At 43.6% G+C, this 21,189-nt stretch overlaps 1 protein-coding gene across 1 annotated transcript in view; it reads right to left on the bottom strand.

Annotated features, from left to right (window-relative positions):
- si:ch211-278a6.1 (SRC kinase signaling inhibitor 1) overlaps positions 1 to 14,805 on the bottom strand; it is a 106,681-nt gene extending 91,876 nt beyond the window's left edge. Inside the window, 1 exon segment of the mRNA XM_048245484.1 lies at positions 14,181 to 14,805. Within this exon segment, the coding sequence (XP_048101441.1) occupies positions 14,181 to 14,202 (22 nt within the window). The 5' untranslated portion in view covers positions 14,203 to 14,805.
- Between the last annotated feature and the right edge of the window lie 6,384 nt (positions 14,806 to 21,189).

The raw sequence follows: 21,189 nt of genomic DNA, 5'->3' as shown, positions 1-21,189 counted from the left end.
GATATTGTAAATGGTAGCAATGTGTACAAAGGACTCTACACTGCACTGTGCCAAGACCGTATTGTCATGTTAAAGACATATTTCCAAAACATATGTACAAACATTCACACGTAACACCAGATTGGTATGATTTTCATCAGATGGCTCTGATGATGTGGTTTGTAGCATCCCTAACAGCCCTGATGTTGTGTTCTGGGCTAGAGATAGAAAGGAGGTGCTAGTTTTGCTTGGTAAGGGAGTTTTTCCTTGCCCCTGTTGCTCTTGGGTGCTCCTTGTTGGTGCCCCCCACCCAGTCCCAATCCTCCCCCACCTTTTTTATACAGCCCTTGCCACTTAATCTACTAAACCCCTCTTCTACTGCACTTTTTACCCCCCACCCCATTAATGCACAAATAGGCTGACACCAGACATAATTTCACTGCATTTCTTACTTCCAGTAACTATATGCATGTGACAATAAACTTCCTTGTATCCTTGTATCTTGTATCCTTGTATCCTTGTAGTCTTTGAGATTGTGTTCATGACTTAGATTAGATTGGATGTTATAGACCCTTTCAAGAGAGTTCCATTATCAGCATCATAATTGGCCCCACAAGACTTCCTTTTTAACATTCCATATGTTATCTTAATGCAGAGGAAGTAGATTGGGAACCAAATAGAATGTTCAAGCATTGTTTTTGTTTTTATTGTTGAAAGGGTCTATATGGACATATCATGTTATAATAAAATGACTTGGATATCAACTCCTCCTAGCAAAGATCAGAGACTTATACTGTATATGTAAGATGGTAGCATTAGTATTTGGCAGCTTGGGGCATGTTCACAAATGAATTGTCAGTGGACTACGACTGGAAGGGCTATCAAAAAGAAAATCCAAACAGCTGGCAAAATTCTGCTCCCTATCAGCTGTGATAAGCAGTCTTGCTGGGTGGCGTAGGTGATTTTTTTTCTGTACCCATGACGTTTCATAGCTATTTCACCTCTGAAAAATATTTGAATCCTTTCTGTAAGAAATGTGATTGGTGGATTCAAATAAATAATTCAAATGTGTGTGTCTGTGTGTAGCCTTGTTTATTTACTGTAAGATACATGATGCTCTGGAGGTAGAGAGAGTGAGAGGGGGTGAAGGACGTACTGTGTCACTGGGTTTAAACAAGTTGTTCTCAATCACAGTGTTTTCTCCTCTTCCAGTCTGACTCAAAGACTGTTGAGTAAATATGTAGATCAGTGGAAACAGGACATGTGGAAGAAGCCAAAACTTAGAAATTATGTTCAATTTAAGAATGATTATGTTACAGAACCTTATATTTTCTTTAATCTAAAGAGAAGGCAGAGGTCCCTCTGTGCTCAATTGAGAACTAGCACCTTACCTCTGGCAGTGGAAGTGGGTCGATTTAAAGGTACACCTGAACACTTATGTTTGTGTGAATTCTGTGATCTTCAGGTTGTGGAAGATGAATTTCATTTTGTTTTTTATTGTCATTTACACTGCAACTTAAGGAACTCTCTTTTTGAATCAATTCAGTTAAAAAATCCAGATATATTTTGGAAATATGAAGAGGAGATTTTGTGCTGGCTGTTTGAAAATGATGTTTTTGCTTTGGCAAAATGTATAGAAAAGGCCTGGTATTTGCGGCAAAGTATTTTGTATCCCATATGACAAGCCATCTCTATCTGTATGTATCCTTATTTTTAGTGGTTTAGTTATGTTATGTTGGGTTCAGTGTTACGTCACGTGGTTATCTGGAGATAACAGTGAAATTATTACTGCAGTGTCTAATAAGCCCATGAGGGCTGGGCACCAAAAATCCAGTCTGCATAAAGAGCTTTTTTTGTGTGTTGATGTCCTGTGTGTGTGTGTCTGTGTGTGTGTGTGTGTGTGTGTGTGTGTGTGTGTGTGTGTGTGTGTGTGTGTGTGTGTGTGTGTGTGTGTGTGTGTGTGTGTGTGTGTTGTGTGTGTGTGTGTGTGTGCGTGTGTGTTTGTGTGTGTGTGTGTGTGTTTTGTGTGTGGTTAGTTGTGTGTGGGTGTGTCACAAGTATTGTATTTCGTCTGACTAAGATCCTTGGAGGTGGTTAAGATGGCATCCGCAACCGGAAGCCATTATGAACACATACAGACCCCTACGCAGAGGCAGATACACACACACACACACACACACACACACACACAAACAAAACACATATAGATACAGCACTCAATTACAGGTCAATTTAATTTTTTAATTTTATTATTTATTAATTTAATTTACTCTTATACATGAAGACACACACAGAGAGAAGACAGACAGACAGGCAGACAGACAGACAGACACACACACACACACACACACACACACACACACACACACACAGACGCTCTGCCTGTTTAACAGCGGTGTGCTGCGGCATTCCAGGTCTGCTGAGGGGTTTGGCTGTTCTTCCATGCAGAACGACTGCAGCTCAGGGACATTTCAGAGCTCTCAGCGAAAAGCCCCATGCCAACAAAAACCTCATCTCAACCTGCTGCCCTTAACACAGCCACAATCCACTTCACACACACACACACACACTTGCATTCAGAGGGCTTCACAACATGGACTATGGGATTTATATAGAACGCGTAAGCTGTGTGAGGGGAGACTGGCTGGTGATGATGACGATGACGATGGTGATGATGATGAAGATAGTGATACTGGTAATAATGTTATAATGTTGATGACACTGGCCAATGTCATGGTGATTTCCTTTCAGACAAGCAGCTGCTCATGTGGCAAACCTGTCCAGTGTCCAGTGTCCAGGTGTGACATGTAGTCTATTGTGTCCTTGAGAGAGTACCTACCACCCCTACATTAAACATCTGGGCAAAGACCCCTACCGGCGCTACCAGCACCCTCTTTTCAAGTGTGGGTGCCTATGTTGCATATACCACCGAGCCGCCACTGTCACCATGCCAACGACACGACAGGCAGCTTGGCTCCTCCCCTCCCCCATCTCTGACCTGCACTTGTCTACCACAGCTGCTGTTACCTAGTAACCGCACTACACCGTGGGGGTTATTGTTTTGAGGGGGGCTTCCTATAAGATGAAAATATGTGTGTATGTGTGTGTGTGTGTGTGTGTGTGTGTGTGTGTGTGTGTGTCGGTTTGTGTTTTGTGTATGTTGTGAGGGTTATTGTAGGGGGTGAGTTAATGTGAGTTTTGTAATGTGTGTGTGACCTGACTATGGATTCCTGATCACTAGCTGTCTCTCTGGAGGAAGCACCTTCCCTGCACCAGCCTGGTGTTGTTTTCCTGCCTGCATCCAATTAATGAAAAAGAAACGTTTCCTTTACTTTTCACCAAATAATTATCTCTTTAACTTAGCTCATCATTTTGTCATTTTGGGTCTATTTATGTAGACACAATTTATGTAGTTTGATTGCAGATTTACTGTGAGTGTGAGGGATACAATTATTTTTATTTTAATATACTGATATGCACAAAACGGTTAGGGAAATACCACCATCTAAACACACTCCTCAATCACACACACACACACACACACACACACACACACACACACACACACACACACACAAACACACTCACACACACCTCACACACACACACACACAATCACACACACACACACACACACACACACACACACACACGCAAGGCCTTTTTTCCAATAATGACAATAGCATTTGAGATCAACTGAACCAACCCTAGTCCCCTCTTGTGCCTTAAACCAGTTTCAGCACCTTGGACAGCAACCACACGCTGCAGCCCAACTCAGTACTATACACAGACATGATCACAAACAGTGTATGCAAATCCAAACACACGCATCCCCGTCAGAATGTCACAGACTGCAGCTCGGGCAAATAAGGCAGATTCACATGTTTTATGTGAAAACCCTCATAAGAAACATAGTGACATATTCTTTCTAGTTGTAAGAAAAACAACAACAGTAAGAACCACAAAACTGATCAAAGCCCAGACCATCTGCATGTATGATTAGTCTTTGTTGCTGTTGCTGGATGCTCAGGATGAAAGCTGGTCACTCTAACCTCTCTGGTGTCTCTCCAGATATACTTTTATCCTGGCCAAAGTGAGATAATGTCACCAACAATCCCCAGACAAAATGGCTGGCTTCAGAACTAAGCAACAGTAAAATCAGCCGAGCCTTTCTTGTTTCACTCTTGGTTAGGCTTTGCTGTTTGAAGTCCTTATTTGGGATTTGAAGTTGACTTTGTGTTATAGTCATAGTTTACCGCATTTGCTTATCCATGCCAGACCAGCTATGCCTGGCTTTCTTGGACGAATTATACAATTGCATCCAAACGAAAGAGCAAATATGGCTAAAATGACACAGCCTTCAGGTAAAACATCCTCTTCCCACGCCTCTGCATCGGAGGCTGTTCTAAAGAGCAAAGCCCAAGATAGCACACAAACACTGTCCAGTCAAATCTGTTTTGCAAGTCAAGGTCAGACAGATAGACCACGCTGAAAAGAACAGATGAGAAGAGAAGAGAAAAGCAGAGAGAGGGGGGAGAGCCTGACTCTCTTAAAGGCCAGAGCCTACAAGACACTGTCAAATGGTACAAGATCAAACATGTGTTCAACCACACTCTCATATATTCAGACACTTCAGTGCGCCACATCAAAGTGTGCGCTTGAGCGCCAGGGGAGGAGGCGGGGACCAGTAGACCGTCCACATGGGTCCGTCCAGTGCGGAGGTTTGGACAAAACAGGGTGGTAGAGGGAAGAGTAGTGAGGGACACAGAGAGAGGAGGTTGTGGCCTGGCTGCCTGGCTGTAGAGGTGGGTTTGTCAGAGCCACGGGGCAGTGTTTGGGAAATCAGAGAGAAGGGAAAGGTAAAAGGAGAGACGGCAGGGGCTGGACGACAGGTTTAGAGTTCTGCTAGCCATCGCCAGAGTCCATCGCTTTCACCACAGTGTAGCCTGAAGCCTGCTCAGTATTCCTGACACATCCCTCTTTTCTCTCTTTCTTTTCCCATACACACTCACATTCTCTCTCTCTCTCTAACACACACACACACACACAGTCCTTTGCTCCGTCCACACCCCCATGGAGCCAAGGCGCTGGTGGGAGGCAGCTGAGGTGAGGAGGAGAGGCGAGGCAGGGCGAGGCAGAGGCAGGGAGGTGGCCGTCCGACAGTAAAACAAGTAAATGAGGTTAAGTGGCGTTTGCACCCGCGCTCGGTGGCCTCCCCAGAACAACTCAGTCGGTCATAGTTACAGCATCACGCCCTCCCGTCTACACACCCAGCAAAAGACAAAAAAAAACGGACTGAAAAAAAAAACCCTTTTGTCAAAGACAATTTGCCCCCCTCAAAATGCTAGTGGCTGTGATGGACGTATTTTTGTGTTCGGCTGTCACCCCAAAGGCTATGAAGGGATGGTTCCAGTTATTTAAACAGCCAGAGAGGAGGATGAATGACAAGTTGTTTTTTTCTGCAGCTGACAATTGAAAGGCTGATATATATTTTGACTGACAGCTACTAAAAGGTGCCTAACGTATTCCCATGGTGTGGAAACGCTGCGGCAGCCTTCAGTTTGCCTAGAGTCAGGATGGAGAAATTAAGGGAGTGCCCTTAAATGGAACATGAGCACACATGAGCATACATACACACACACACACACACACACACACACACACACAGGTGAGGCAGGTAAGTATAATCTGATGTTAATAGTGATCAGATATAGGATATATTGTAACGTCACATATTACCAACCGTCCCTTATTTCCAACCTCTTACGTGTATGTGTCACTTACTATTAATTTTTTATACAAACCAAGACGGCGGATTCCTAAAGAAATGCAAGCACCCACACCATAAGTGTATCTAAATTAGCTATGTACCAAAAATTACATTTTACCGTTACTCGAAGAGCTGTAAACAGTCTTGTAAGGCTGCATGTACAAATTCGCTTGGAGCTCCAGTGGAATTTTGAATCGCGACAAGAATTCTCGGGCTAATCGTTGATGTGTCGTGAGAAAGGTTGGAAATAGGCACCCACCAGCCCAGCACTAAACTCCGAGCGTGGTAAACAAAATCTGATATTTCAGGCAGTAAAAGCCCCGGTAAGAACCAAACTAGATTTTGTTCAAATCTACACACCTATGGCTACTGAAAAATGTAAGCTTCATTTATCAAATGTTATTTTGAAGTATTAAAAAGCATCGTTGTTTTAGAATTTTCGAATGAAATGGTTGGTAATTAGTTTGTTTACGATAGGATGTCAAGGTCCAAAAGCACCACAGTATTTTAGGAAGTATGTCTTAAGCCATATAGAGACAAAAACAACAGTCTGCTGTGTGTGTGTGTGTGTGTGTGTGTGTGTGTGTGTGTGTGTATAAATGTATGCAAAACAAGACCTGAATTCCACTGAAAAGCTTGTGGCAAGTCAGACCACAGTACATCCCTAATCCATGTGTCTATCCCCAACCACTGCATGTGAGCTGGTTGAGCTGAGTGCCTGTTGAATGGTGGACTCTCTAATGAGCTGTGAACTCCACCCAGGCAAGCAGGAGAGCAGCCGGCCCCCACAGAGAGACATCCAGCTGAGAACAAAAACAAAACGACAGGGTTGTCACGGCAGCCGACGTACACACTGGGAGCTGTAGCCTTGCCGACAGAAATGGGGAAAAGTCAAGGTATGAATGGAAGAAGAAGAGGAGAGGAGAGAGGAGAAAGCGAGTGATAGAGAAAGAGGTGGAGAGCAGTAGCCTGGTTTCACCAGACTCACTCGCTTTATGAAGGAAGTAGGGGTACTGTCCATTGGGAAATGTTTCCAACTATAGCATCGTAATGGGTGTACACTTTGCGTTAACTTTGAAATCATTGGTCCAGCTAAACCAATCACATTGACCAGGGATTCCTAACGTTACTTTGTATTTGCTAACCTTTACAAAACTGATAAACTAAACTGTCAGAAAACAATGTATTTACCTTTGCTTTAAAAATGTACACATTCTTCCAACAACATTTTTTCTTATGTTTGCAGGCGCGTTTAGCACAGTTACCACAGCCATTTTCACAACTATCATCCCCTTTCGTCGCTGATTGGTCTGCCATCCTGGTGGCTGAGGGCAATGTAAATGCATTGAGAGGAGCCAGACTAGTATCTCAGAGCGATGAAAATGAGTGGCGATAGTAGGCGGGTGGGGCCAGGCTAGGAGAGTGGAGGGAAGGGGAAGGAAGAGGGAAGAGAGAGAAGCTGAATGCCCCTGGGTCCATCTGCAGAGCACTGAGTGCACACACTGCTCCACACCACACCACCAACAAGCCAGGCCTCACTAATCTATCACAGATTACAACCCGCAGCCAAATGAGACTGTCCAGATGAATCAAATCATTCTGTGTGCGGCGTGGAATGCACTGAAGCTCACCTGTCGTAACAGAATAGACCAGTCTGTCACATGGCATTAGAACTGTGTATGCAGAGATAAAACATTTGGGCTAAAGTCATCTGGAGTCAGACCCAGACTGACTCTGTTTTACACAAGGACCCAACCGGATAAATGATAAATGGTGTCAGGGACAAATAAAAAGGGGGCCTGAGACACTCCCTCCATCCTTCTATCCTTCCATCCTTCTCTCAGTGTTCTAAGAGGCTGCATCGATTGGCAGCACTGAGCCAAACAAACATCAGCAGCGTACAAGTGAAAAAAGACAGAGAGAGCGAGAGTGAGAGAGAGAGAGAGACAGAGAGAGAGAGTGAGAGAGAGTGAGAGAGGTGGAGAGAAAAGAGAGGCCCAACTCACGTGCTAATGTATCAGCACGCAAGGTCAGACAGAGGCGGCAACCATAGGTGGATAGAGTTCTCCACCTGCTCAATTATTGAGCAGCTCCGCTTGCCTCATCCGTGCTGGACAGATACACCCACGTTTTCAACCGTGGCCAATCACAAAGTAGTGGGGGAGTGTTCTGATTGGTCAGCATCGAGGGGAGTGGTCTGAAAGGGGCTAATCAGAACACTCTGCCGAAATGGGTGTGTGGGGGAACTGGGGGTCCTCTCTGTTTTTTAGCCAACAATCATCCTGACAGCCCAGAACAATACATCAAAGCCAGAACTGTTCCAGAATTGGTATCAACAAACATTTCACTTCAGATTCAGAGAGTTGAGTCAATCATGGGCCTGAAAAATATTCTAATCCCGTGTCTAACGGTTGTAATGTTCAGTGGATAGCTTCCATTTCCTCTATCAGCCAAATATATTGTTTTATAGACATTGAAAAACAAATAGGTAATCTCAAAGCATAACAGTCTTTTTCATTTCAGTAATTTCCTGTTTTGTTTTTTTTGTTTTTTTTTTTTTTTAAACCAACACTGACCAGCACAGCCCAGAGATCAGAGCTATGGTGGGGAATACTTCTGTGCAGGACTTCAGACGGTTTTCATGCTTTTACTGGACTCAGAGGCATTGCTTTTGTATTCCTTTTGGGTCTCAGTACTGTACGCTACCTCTCTTATCCTCCCTCCTTCTCTCCATCTCTTCCTTTCCGTCCATCTTATGAATCATAAATGATCGTCATATTACAGCACCTCATGATGCACACCATGAAGCCTTTCAAGCCACAGGCCTTCTTACCTGATCACAGAAAGAGTGTGTCTGAGAGAGAGAGAGAGAGAAAGAGAGAGAGAGAGAGAGAGAGAGAGAGAGAGAGAGAAAGGGTGTCTATACACATACACTGATATATGAGGATGCAAGGATGTGTGTGTGTGTGTGTGTGTGTGTGTGTGTGTGTGTGTGTATGTGCAAGAGTCTGCATGTGCATGCCTAAGCATATGTGATGCCTTTGTACAAGTGAGTCAGTGTGTGTGTGTGTGTGTGTGTGTGTGTGTGTGTGTGTGTGTGTGTGTGTGTGCGTGTGTGTGTGTGTGTGTGTGTGTGTGTTCGTGTGCGTGTGTGTGTGTGGATTTTTAGCTTTAATGTACGATCCTTCCATCCCCTCAGGCATTTTCTGTCAAATCCAGTGTGATAATGAGAGAAGGAAAACAAACTGATGGAATCACTGAGAGCGAGAGAGAGAGAGAGAAGAGAGAGAGAGAGAGAGAGAGAAAGAGAGAGAGAGAAGACATATAGCCTACCAGACAAATTAGGATAACCTTGAAGGTGAATGTTAAATATATTTAAGGGCTTCTGCTTCCCAAGATGCACTGCACTGGATTGTAAATGAGCATTATCTTGCTTCAGTGATGACACCTCTTTGGTTACCCTACAGTGCACTCCCCTGCCAGCCTTACTAGGAATCTCTCCAATGAACCAATCAGCACCCCTCTTTCAGCAAGCATGATGTCATCATCAGCCAGTAACGAGGCACCACAAGTGTACGCAATGCAACAGGGCTTCAGGAAGAAGTTGTTATCTTTGAGTCCTCCTCCAACTGGTCTGTTTCCTAGTCTCTCCTGTTCCAACATTGATTCATTTAACCATGTTTTTGTCCTCCAAAGTCAAGGGCTTTGTGTCTCAGCAACAAAATGCCCAGTACTAAAAAGTGCATGTTCACAAAGAGAACGATAGGGTAAACATTCAATTATTGTATGAAAAAAGGGGGGAATTGTCCAGTTTAAATTACAAGCCAGACTTCTGTAGTATGTGCTGCCTGCAGTAGGCTAAGAATTCAATGTGGGGGAAAATGCTTCCATAGTGAGAATGATGTAGGCCTATTAGAGAGAGTCCTTCATTAAACCATCTTCTGATTTTGACACACATTTACTTAAGCGTGCTCTCTCTCATCCTTGCTTTCTCTTTCCTGCTAACAGCCATACTGATGTGTGAGCTAATTCAATGAGAGTGACCCAACGGTGTTGCAATTAAATCTAATTCTAAAGTTACAATGTCTGCCCACTTAGATTGAATGAAAGTAAATGAGACTTTGTATCTGGGTGAAAGTGGAGTCTACCGCACCTCTCGGGAGATTCTCGTGGTCTAACAAGCCTAGGAGTGAACCTCTGACAAGACTAGCGTAGCATAGCTTAGCTTAGTTTTGGTTTAGATCAGCTTAGGAGTAGACTCAAAACCTCAACACCTTTATGCCCTAAACCAGAGCTACACAGAGAGCTGCAAAAGCTCTTCAAACAAATCCAATTCCGGATTGAAATACAGCCCTACTCACATATAGCTCTTGTGTTGTGACAGTCAAAGTCTGAATTTCCCTCTTAATAGGATAGAGCTCTGTCTCTTGTCATTGCAGCTTACGTGCTTTCTCCGTAAGTGACATTATCTTTCTTTAATGCTCTTATTTACAGTCTCTCAAAGCCTCTTGAGTGCATATACTGGCATGCACACACACACACACACTAATAACTATAAACACTCCTTAAAAGCACACACAGTTGGCCTAATGCATAAACTAAACACCATGGCACTTAAGAAGTCTATATGACCAAATTGCTCTACAAAATACAAAAGTTAAATAGCCTACAAAATAGCCTACAAAACCTTAGCCCACCTAGATCTTCTTTCAGGGAGATCTAGTCTGGAACACCATAATTCATATCCATTTCCCTCTGACAAGAAAAATGTCAATGCCAATCAGTAACAAGAGGGGAACACAAAACCTAAAGTTATTGTGTTAAACAGAAGCAGCAACACCTGCAAACGTCATAAAATGCAGTTGGAAAAATTTAGATTTATTTACAGTAAAGGTAGACCCAAATACATTGTTTCCTGACTGTTAATGCTGTTTATTGTCAGTTTGTACAGTTTAGGCAAAGATCAAAGTGCTTGGTAAGGCTGGACCAATGATTTCAGTTAGTGCCCGTTGCGATGCATTAGATTAGAGAATGAGTTTGGATTTTTCCAGGCTAACAAAACCTAGCCAAGTTAAAACACTATTTGACTATTTGAGGTCAGATTCACACCCTTTGCAAAAGTGTCCAGGCCAGCAAAAGTAATGATGAATGCAGTCTGACTGTATGCTGGAAAAACAGGAAGACTCACCCTGTTCAAGCCATCTGATTTGACTGCCACCTTTGCCGTTGACAAAGTGCAAACTGGTGTTGATGTTACAGCCAAACTTTTACTCTCTACAATCTTCCCCTTAAAATGTAATTCATAGAGAGACCCTCCCATGCAGTTCTATGAATGTTAACAGTGCAGAATTGTCAGTGCTGTCAGCAGGCCTATTGACAATCAGTGTATAGCTAATCACAGTACTTGTGATCTTTGCATTCTTACATTAACTATAAAACAATCTGAGTGGAAATATTGTTATCTGTACATTTGACATTGTCTGTACACTGACCTAAATAAGTTGATAAGTTGATAAGTTGATGAATCTCAATTTAATTAATTATCTTCTCCCAAACACCTGTGTATGCTGTAGCTTTTATCAGTTCTTAAGATGTATGTACTGTAATAGAGATGGACAATGGTCGAAAAGTAGCTTACCCCAGCGTAGATCTGCACAGCTGCTCTGAATCCCTGCCCAGCACAGCTCAGCTATCTATGGCTGGAGGCCTCAAGCAATGACACTCCAATTCCAGTTTGGGTTGGATATGTCAGCCGAGCAAAACAACACTGGGTGACAAGTGCTGTGAATTTGCATTTTAGGCAAATGATTTGTGCCTGATATTTCAACAGTGAGCCACTCTCCACACAGCCAGATAGACTGGCACGTGCCAACACACACACAGACACACACACACACAAACACACACACTCACTTACCATAAATATACATACACACAAAGATGGACAGATATACAGACACACCTACACACCCGCATCAGTAAAGATAAGTAAGAAAGACCGGCTGGCGCACACACCAGAGATGTTCCCTCGTCGCTCAGATGGAGATCATTAATCAAACCTAATTGCTTCTGATTCTCTTGCACCAACACCGCTCGCTCCCTCCCTCAGTCCCCAGCTTGATTCAGAACACGGGCGGAGAGTGAAACATATTTATTCTGAGTCTGTCGGAACACCAGGCCCATGGGGGAGGCCATTCCCAGTTCTGAGCTTTTATTGTCTCACATCTATTCTGGTTAGCGGCAGGAGTCACAGGCTGTTGTGCAACATAGTTTCAGCTCCTCAACTTCTGAGCAAACCCACTGACTGCATAAACAAGTTATAACTACAGACTGAGGAGAAAACCTATAGATGGATAGATATACATACAAACATACATATACATACAGACATTGACTGATCCGGACATTGTTTGGTTATGGCTGATGGATTGATTTAATTATTGATTGATTGGTTGGTTAGTTGGTGGGTTAATTGATTGGTTGATTGACCGATCGATTGATTTAGCAATTGGTATCATTCTGATGTTGCTTGGCACTCTACGCTGACTTATTCTCCACACCTTCCCCCTGTCACCTGTAACCTGGCAATACTGCTGCAGTCAGCTCCCATGATGCAACAGTTAGCAGAAAAGCACAAAGACAAATCATCCTGAATTAAAACATTCTGTCACACCTGGGCCCTAGTAGAGTCACCGCATTGCAAAGCCATCTCATTTGTGTCAAGCTGACAGAATGCCAAAGTCACCCCTCTGTCATCTTCCCTCGTCCTTCTCTCTGTTCCACTCCTCTAACCTTCCTTTCATCTCCTCCTTTCATCCCTTGCTTCCTCTCTCATCCTTCCTCTCTTTCATCCCTCTCTCACTCTGCGCTTTTGACTCAGCTGCCTCTCTTCTTAGGGATGTATCCCCCCCCCCCCCCCCAAACGCACTCGCTCTCTCTGTTTCATAGTCTGTGATGCTCTCAGGGTTTTGTGCCCTGTCAGCCTCTCAGTCCTTCATGCTCTCTCGCTCTCTCTGGTGCTGGTGCTCTTCAGGCCCTCTCTCACACCATTACTGTCACTCAGTCTGTCTGTCACTCAGTCTGTCTGTCTGTCTGTCTGTCTTGTATGTATGCCTGCCTAGCTTGTGTAGTTTCTCTCTGTCCATCTGGCTAGAACTTTGTCCTCTTCTATCTATCTATCTATCTATCTATCTATCTATCTATCCATCTATCTATATATCTATCTATCTATCTATCTATCTTCTTTCCATCTCTCTGCACAGACCTCTTCACTTCACCCCATATCTTTCATTTGACATCTCTTCTAATGTATGTCTGTCATTCAGCTCCCTCTTTCATTGAAGCATTTCTCTCTTTTTCTGTGTAGAATCTCTTTTTGTACCTTTTTTTTTATCAAAAAATAATCAGTCTTTCCTGGATATGCCCTCTCTTGTGTACTTCCCCACCCAATCTTTCATTTGCAGGATGCAAAGACTACAGCACATGCTTTTTCTCTCCTCCTCCTCCTCTTCTCTCTTTCCCACTCTCGCATCCAACCTCCTCCCCCTCCATCTTTCCCACTCCCTCTCCCTCTCTCCCTCACCCGCTCTTTTCAGGAACATATTACCGCTCCCCTGCAAAACCAACCCCCGACCTCAGGTACATAATCATCCTCCTCTCTCTTGCTCTCTCTCTCTCTCTCTCTCTCTCTCTCTCTCTCTCTCACACACACACACACACACACACACACACACACACACACACACACACACACACACACACACACACACACACACACACACACCTCTGCTACACTGTGTTTTCCACCCACAGCTGGTGACAGCTGCAGCTCGGATAGGTGGCAGATCTGCTGCAGATCTATGGGTGAGCTCCATATAGGGTAGATCCCTGCAAACACATCTAGCTCTCCACACTCCCTGGCATCCCTCTCCCCTTGCCCTCACACTCCTGGCCATTCCTCCCGCTCAGTCCTGCATCCTCAACCCCACACACCCCCCTCCAGCAGCACAGGGCTGCGGCTCAGAGCAAAGCAGGAAAGAGGGGGAAAAATCTGCCACAGATCCTTTCAACCGCGTTCATACCTCATTCACTCACACACGCATAACGTACACACACGCACACACATGCTTGCTGTACACACATACACACACACACACACACACACACACACACACACACACACACACACACACACACATAGTGAGAGATACCGGCACACACACACATACACACACACAACAAGCTCCAAAGCCACCTGCCTCAGCACGGACACCTGGTCAAGACAAATCTGCTGAGCTGGAGCTCACTGACAAGAGAATGCTACATACAGAAATGCAACCCAACCCAGCGGCTCCATGTGGATGGAGGAATCAGACACAGAAACACAAACGGACTGCTGTGTGTGTAAAGAGGAGATACAGGGTGGACATGCCTTGAGACGGTGCATTTCCCATGGTGCTTCGGAGTGCTCTGCCGCCACCAGAGCCAGTGAGTTGTTTCCCGGTGCTCCTGGCTTCTCTTTTCTTCCTCTCTCGCTCTCTCTCTTTTTTTCTCCTCCTCCCCTCTTGTCCTCTTCCTTTCGCTCTCTGGTGCCGGGGCAGTGTCTCCTGGTGCTGTCTCCTCTTCCTATTCGCTCGCTCCTGCCTTTCTGTCCTCCTTCCCTTTGTCTCTCTCTCTCTCTCTCTCTCTCTCTCACACACACTCTCTCTCTCTCTCTCCCTCTGCTTCTGTTCCGCGTGCTGTCGCTCTGCCGTGCGCTCTTTCGCAGGGATCCTCCTTTTGCGAGATGGCTTCTCACCAGCTGCCTCTCTCTCTCTCTCTCTCTCTCTCTCTCTCTCTCTCTCTCTCACTCTCCGTGCAAGCGCGTGCGTGCGTGTGTGTGTGAGTGTGAAAGAGAGAGAGCAGCGTGAAGAGCAAGCCCCTGTGTGCGAGAGAGTGTGTGTGTGTGTGTGTGTGTGTGTGTGTAAGCCCACTCACTCGTGGGAGTGTGTGTACTGAGAGGATGCTCAACACGAGGCTAAGAATGAGCAGAAAAAAAATGCTAAATGCGCTCCTCTTACTGTTGCTCTGTCTCTTCCCCCCTCTCTCCCTCTCCCTCTCCCTCTGACTCTCTCTATCTCTATCTCTCTTTCTCTCTCTTAAAGGCACAGAGGGTTCTGCAGTGGAAATGGCCTGGGGCAACTCTTCCCCACTGCAGGCTGCTTCTCTGGAGGGTAGGAAGAGTGTGTGTGTGTGTGTGTGTGTGTGTGTGTGTGTGTGTGTGTGTGTGTGTGTGTGTGAGTGTGTGTGGGTGGGTGGGGGGGGCTCTCTGGGATTCTCCCCCATCCGAGAACATGGTGAATGGAAAAGAAAGGGGGGGCTGGAGGGTGAGAGAGAACTAATGATGTGCATCTGTGTGTATATTTATATGTGATTGTGTGCATATGTATGCATCTGTGTGTATCTTTATATGTGATTGTGTGCATATGTATGCATCTGTGTGTATCTTTATATGTGATTGTGTGCATATGTATGTGTATGTGTCTGTGTGTATATTTATATGTGATTCTGTGCATATGTATGTGTCTGTGTGTATCTTTATATGTGATTGTGTGTATATGTATGTGTCTGTGTGTATATTTATATGTGATTGTGTGCATATGTATGTGTCTGTGTGTATCTTTATATGTGATTGTGTGTATATGTATGTGTCTGTGTGTATCTTTATATGTGATTGTGTGTATATGTATGTGTCTGTGTGTATCTTTATATGTGATTGTGTGTATATGTATGTGTCTGTGTGTATCTTTATATGTGATTGTGTGTATATGTATGTGTCTGTGTGTATCTTTATATGTGATTGTGTGTATATGTATGTGTCTGTGTGTATCTTTATATGTGATTGTGTGCATATGTATGTGTCTGTGTGTATCTTTATATGTGATTGTGTGTATATGTATGTGTCTGTGTGTATCTTTATATGTGATTGTGGGTATATGTATATGTATGTGTCTGTGTGTATATTTATATGTGATTGTGTGCATATGTATGTGTCTGTGTGTATCTTTATATGTGATTGTGTGCATATGTATGTGTCTGTGTGTATATTTATATGTGATTGTGTGCATATGTATGTGTCTGTGTGTATCTTTATATGTGATTGTGTGTATATGTATGTGTCTGTGTGTATCTTTATATGTGATTGTGTGTATATGTATGTGTCTGTGTGTATCTTTATATGTGATTGTGTGTATATGTATGTGTCTATGTGTATCTTTATATGTGATTGTGTGTATATGTATGTGTCTGTGTGTATATTTATATGTGATTGTGTGCATATGTATGTGTCTGTGTGTATCTTTATATGTGATTGTGTGTATATGTATGTGTCTGTGTGTATCTTTATATGTGATTGTGTGTATATGTATGTGTCTGTGTGTATCTTTATATGTGATTGTGTGTATATGTATGTGTCTGTGTGTATCTTTATATGTGATTGTGTGTATATGTATGTGTCTGTGTGTATCTTTATATGTGATTGTGTGTATATGTATGTGTCTGTGTATATCTTTATATGTGATTGTGTGCATATGTGTGTCTGTGTGTATCTTTTATGTGATTGTGTGTATATATATGTGTCTGGCAGTATCTTTATATGTATCAGAAGGTATATGTGATATATGTGTCTGTGTATATATTTATATATATTGTGTGCATATGTATGTGTGTCCGTGTGTATCTTATATGTGATTGTGTGTATATATATACTGTGTGTCTTGTGTGTATATTTATATGTGATTGTGTGCATGCATATGTGTGTCTGTGTGCATCTTTTATATGTGATTGTGTATATGTATGTGTCTGTGTGTTCATACGTGATTGTGCATATGTGATTGTGTGTATATGTATTTATATGTGTCTATGTGTATCTTTATATGTGATTGTGTTGTGTATATGTATGTGTCTGTGTGTATCTTTATATGTGATTGTGTGCATATGTATGTGTCTGTGTGTATCTTTATATGTGATTGTGGGTATATGTATGTATATATGTGTCTGTGTGTCTGTGTGTATCTTTATATTGTGATTGTGTGTCCGTGCATCTATATGTATGTGTGTCTGTGTGTGTCTTATCTTTATATGTGATTGTGGGTATCTGTATATGTATGTGTCTGTGTGTATATTTATATGTGATTGTGTGTATATGTATGTGTCTGTGTGTATCTTTATATGTGATTGTGTGTATATGTATGTGTCTGTGTGTATCTTTATATGTGATTGTGTGTATATGTATGTGTCTGTGTGTATCTTTGTGATTGTGTGTATATGTATGTGTCTGTGTCTATGTGTATCTTTATATGTGATTGTGTGTATATATATATATATATGTGTGTGTGTGTTTGTGTATCTTTATATGTGATTGTGTGTATATATATACTGTATGTGTTTGTGTGTATCTTTATATGTGATTGTGTCCTCTGCAGTTTTGAAAGAGCTGGCAGCAAGGTTGCTCCCACAATGGACAGAGAGACAGGAACTTGCCGGCGAGGTGTTTGACAAGACAATAAAAGACAAAAGGTTACACCCTTTGACTTTTGCACCCCCCACCACCACCCTGACAGATTTGGGTTTCACTGAGGCCTGATCGGCACTGACAGTCGCAGAGTTGGGGGGCACTGACAATCCCAGACCGCAGAGGTCAGACGGACAGTGTCAGCTGGGGCAATGTCCTTAAATAGATGAGAAGACACAGAGTTCCACACATCAAGATTTAATAATAAAAAAACACTGATAAATCCCCTCTAAGATCCAATGACCTTCAACAGGAAGGGCAAGCATAAAGGAGAATAACAGTGACACTATACACTGAAGAGCAATGCACCACACAGATGCTTTCACACCATGCTACAAGACAGTGTGTTTGTGTCCTCTTTTATTAGACTTAGTATGGGACACAAATAAATACTTCTGACCTTTCGTGTGGTCAGCGTTCACACGCAAAGGCTACGCCTGGGGACAGGTTGACTGCACACGCACCAGGGGCTTTGGACAACCAAGGACACTCTGTAGGACAGGGTAAGGTCAGGCCACTGGACACGCGAAGGACACACAGTACGCAGACAGAGCACACAGGATTGGGTCACAGGAAGCTCTGGAATAAGAGTGACCTCACATTAGCTAAGTGAGGCAAATGAGGGTATCTAATGGACTCTGTGGAGTGAAGGAAAGAATGAAGCAGAGAGGGGAAGGAGAGAAAGATAAAGACGGACGGAAAGGGGGGAGGATGGTGGAGGAAGAGGAGAAGGAGAGAGGGAGGAAAGGAAGAGGGCAGTGGAGCGCTGCAGGAGGAAGAGTGAAGGGAGATTAAGTGAAGGGTTGTTTTGTAATGACTTCTGATTAATAATGCATGAAGAAGTGGTCGGCCGGGGGAAACAGGTTGGCCTGCTTGCCGTCCAGCTGGTAAGTGACAGGAGAAGGAGACGAGAGCCCAGGAGAGCGTGAGACTTGGGGTGTGAGCATGTGAGTGAGTGGCCATCTCTCCATTTCAAAGGCAGAGCTGCCCGCGGGGGACAGGAGAATGTCTGCAGACTTGCTGGATCCTTCTGGCGTCCACGCAGCCCATGGATGGTGACTAGGGGGACAGTGTGTGGACAATGGGCCTTGATTATAGCGGCTGGTGACTAGGGGGACAGTGTGTGGACAATGGGACTCGATTATAGCTAGAGGTTAGTTTGAGGAGGACGAACAACAGCATGTCTGGAAGACTGATTTGAGATCAGGTTACAGACAGTGTAAGATGACCTGATATTTAGGGTTGGAGGGAACTTACAGTAGACTACAAAGACTACATTGGTTGTTTTAGGGTTAGGGTAGATACACCCTTCAGCCTACGCAGAGGAGGTCATGCTGAAGGTTGTTTGTGAAACACCACCACATTTCTTGAGTCTATTTAGAAATGTGATTACACTTTATCCCGTCAACGTTTCCAGAATACATTTGCTTCACTCATTGTTGTTGTAAATCATAGGGTTCTGTTTTAAGTTTCTCCATTGATGTTTCCTGGACTCATTCTAAAGTTGTCGCTCATTCGCATTTCCTTTCTTGTAATGGTTTTAAAGATTACGGAGTATCATTTCATGAGAGAGGCTCATTCAGTCAATACCTTACCGCAGGCAGAAGCCCATATTACACCACTAACGATATGGCATTTGCCGTTTTTAAACTCTTATTTCCGTCTGATTCTTGTGCCACAAGGGAGCCTAGTCAGGATGACGTCAGTGTCATTTGGGGACATTATGCAAAATACTTCAGCCTCCAGTGATCTCATAAAGGTCATTGCAAGACAGTTTCTGTGAAATGGTACAGTAGTCAGTACTGACAGTTAAATGGCTGGACTTACTTCACATGTTTTAATTTTCCCCCCATAAGCCTGTACGCTTAGACAGCCATGGCTCTGGGACGTGGGACCACAATAACGATGACAGCAATCCCCCCTGTGTTGGAGTATGTTTTTTTGTTTAAGTCCTCTTGGAGAATCTTGCTGTTCTTCCTCATTAACGCGTTACGCTGTGTCAAGTCGCAGTGCCAGGAGAGGGTGTCTCATTATCCAGCCCGTGCTGGAGAGGCCATAGAGGATGACACACCAGGAACCACAGGGCCCCTTCTGACACCATGTACATTTCCCCATGGCTGTGGGGTTCTTCTGACACCATGTACATTTCACCATGACTGTGGGGTTCTTCTGACACCGTCACACAGCCGTTGCATTCCACAGCAACTTAGAGGACATTGCAATATGATTTTCTTGAATGACGCTGGTTCTCAGGTTGCAAAGGCACTGCATTTTTTGTATGTAATTTGTAAGTGTTTCTGCATGTCCTTGTAAAGTCCTTGTAAATTCATGAGAATTGAGGGTCTGTTTCACCACAGTCACTGATGCACAATGTGAAGATCTGTTCAATAAATGGCCTCCTTCATCTCAAATCATCATCAAATCTTACAGGTTTCCATAAAGATTGTTTTTCTTGTAGGCATTGTGCAATAACTCTCAGGGGTTTAAGCAATAATGTTGTGGTTGTTGTTTCTTCTTCTGAGGTATGTTAATGGTTTGTTTCAAAGCTGGCAGATCAAAAATGCATCATTCACTGGATTCACTGAGGCTGTTTTTGTGCCCCAAAGGTAAATACACCACAATTCTGCTTATAGGCATTGGCTTGAACGTTCTATTTGGGCCCCAATCTACTTCCTCTGCATTAAGATAACATATGGAATGTTAAAACGGAAGTCTTGTGGGGCCAACTATGATGCTGATAATGGAACTCTCCTGAAAGGGTCTATACATTCTTTGTGCTATTCACAAAAGGGTCTTCAACAAATCCAGCAACAATAAATCAGACATATATGGAAGGCCGTGGTTTCGCTAGACAAGCGAATGACGTTGCTTGGTTGCATTCCAATTTCCTCGAAAAGACAATCCTTCAACGTGAAAGAATGGTGTCGCCTCTCTGCAGTGCCAGTGGCGAGTGCTGTATATTATTCTACGCCACGGTTGTGCGCACACTGTTCCAGGAACAGGTGGCATCCATCCCCTGCAGACCTGAGATGCTGAGCGTGTTCACTGAGTGAAGCATCAAACAACAATATGGCGTCCTGGTCAGACTGCAGGCCTTCTCATACGGAACCCACCTGGGGAGAACAGAAGCGCACGAGGAGTGGACGGATCAGCTAGCATCCTTCGCAGGCTTCACCTCCTCGGGAGAGGTTCCGGTGTTTCACCCCTAAGGAACACCAGCTGGTGAGAACGGAGGGTGTTATAATCTAGAACCTCACCTAGGATTGCTTTATCCTTCTTAAACACCTAGCTCTATTGTACTCATTTGACTTCCACTTCTGCTGAAAAGGTTTGGTTAATTGCAAATTGAACATATTTTAACATATAGCTCAGACTAAGAATTGCGTGCACTTCATGCTTTCAAATTAAACCTGGGTTCTGTGTCTATTCTTCCCACTACATCTTTTGGTCAGTTTGAGTCCATTTCAATGAGAAATTAATTTAACCATCCTTTCAGTGAATACATACTGCTGAGGCTTTGCGTGGAGCAATACTCCAGGTAAGAAATGATCCCAGTGATTGCCAGTATTTCTTGTAAAGCATAGCCTACACCAATGCCCTTTAAGGTTCTGAGCTCCTGCTGGGTTTCATCAAGCCATTAGACATGATTAGGGAGGATAAAAGAGTTCTGCTGTTTCTCATACCAATTGAGGTTTTTTTCATCAGTCCAGAGGAGAAAATGATTGCCCAGTCAGATTTCCCACTCAACAGCTGGTGCTAAAACAATTAACCCATGAATGAACTCATGGATAAACTCATGGTCACAATCTCAATCAAAAGTTAAAAGTACACAGTGAAAATGTAGAGCCAAAACTACAAAACACTGGAGGATTTTGATAAAAACAAAATC

The sequence above is a fragment of the Alosa alosa genome, chromosome 6, assembly GCF_017589495.1.
Source record: "Alosa alosa isolate M-15738 ecotype Scorff River chromosome 6, AALO_Geno_1.1, whole genome shotgun sequence".
NCBI lineage: Eukaryota > Metazoa > Chordata > Actinopteri > Clupeiformes > Clupeidae > Alosa > Alosa alosa.
This window is presented reverse-complemented; position numbering and strand designations above follow the sequence as displayed.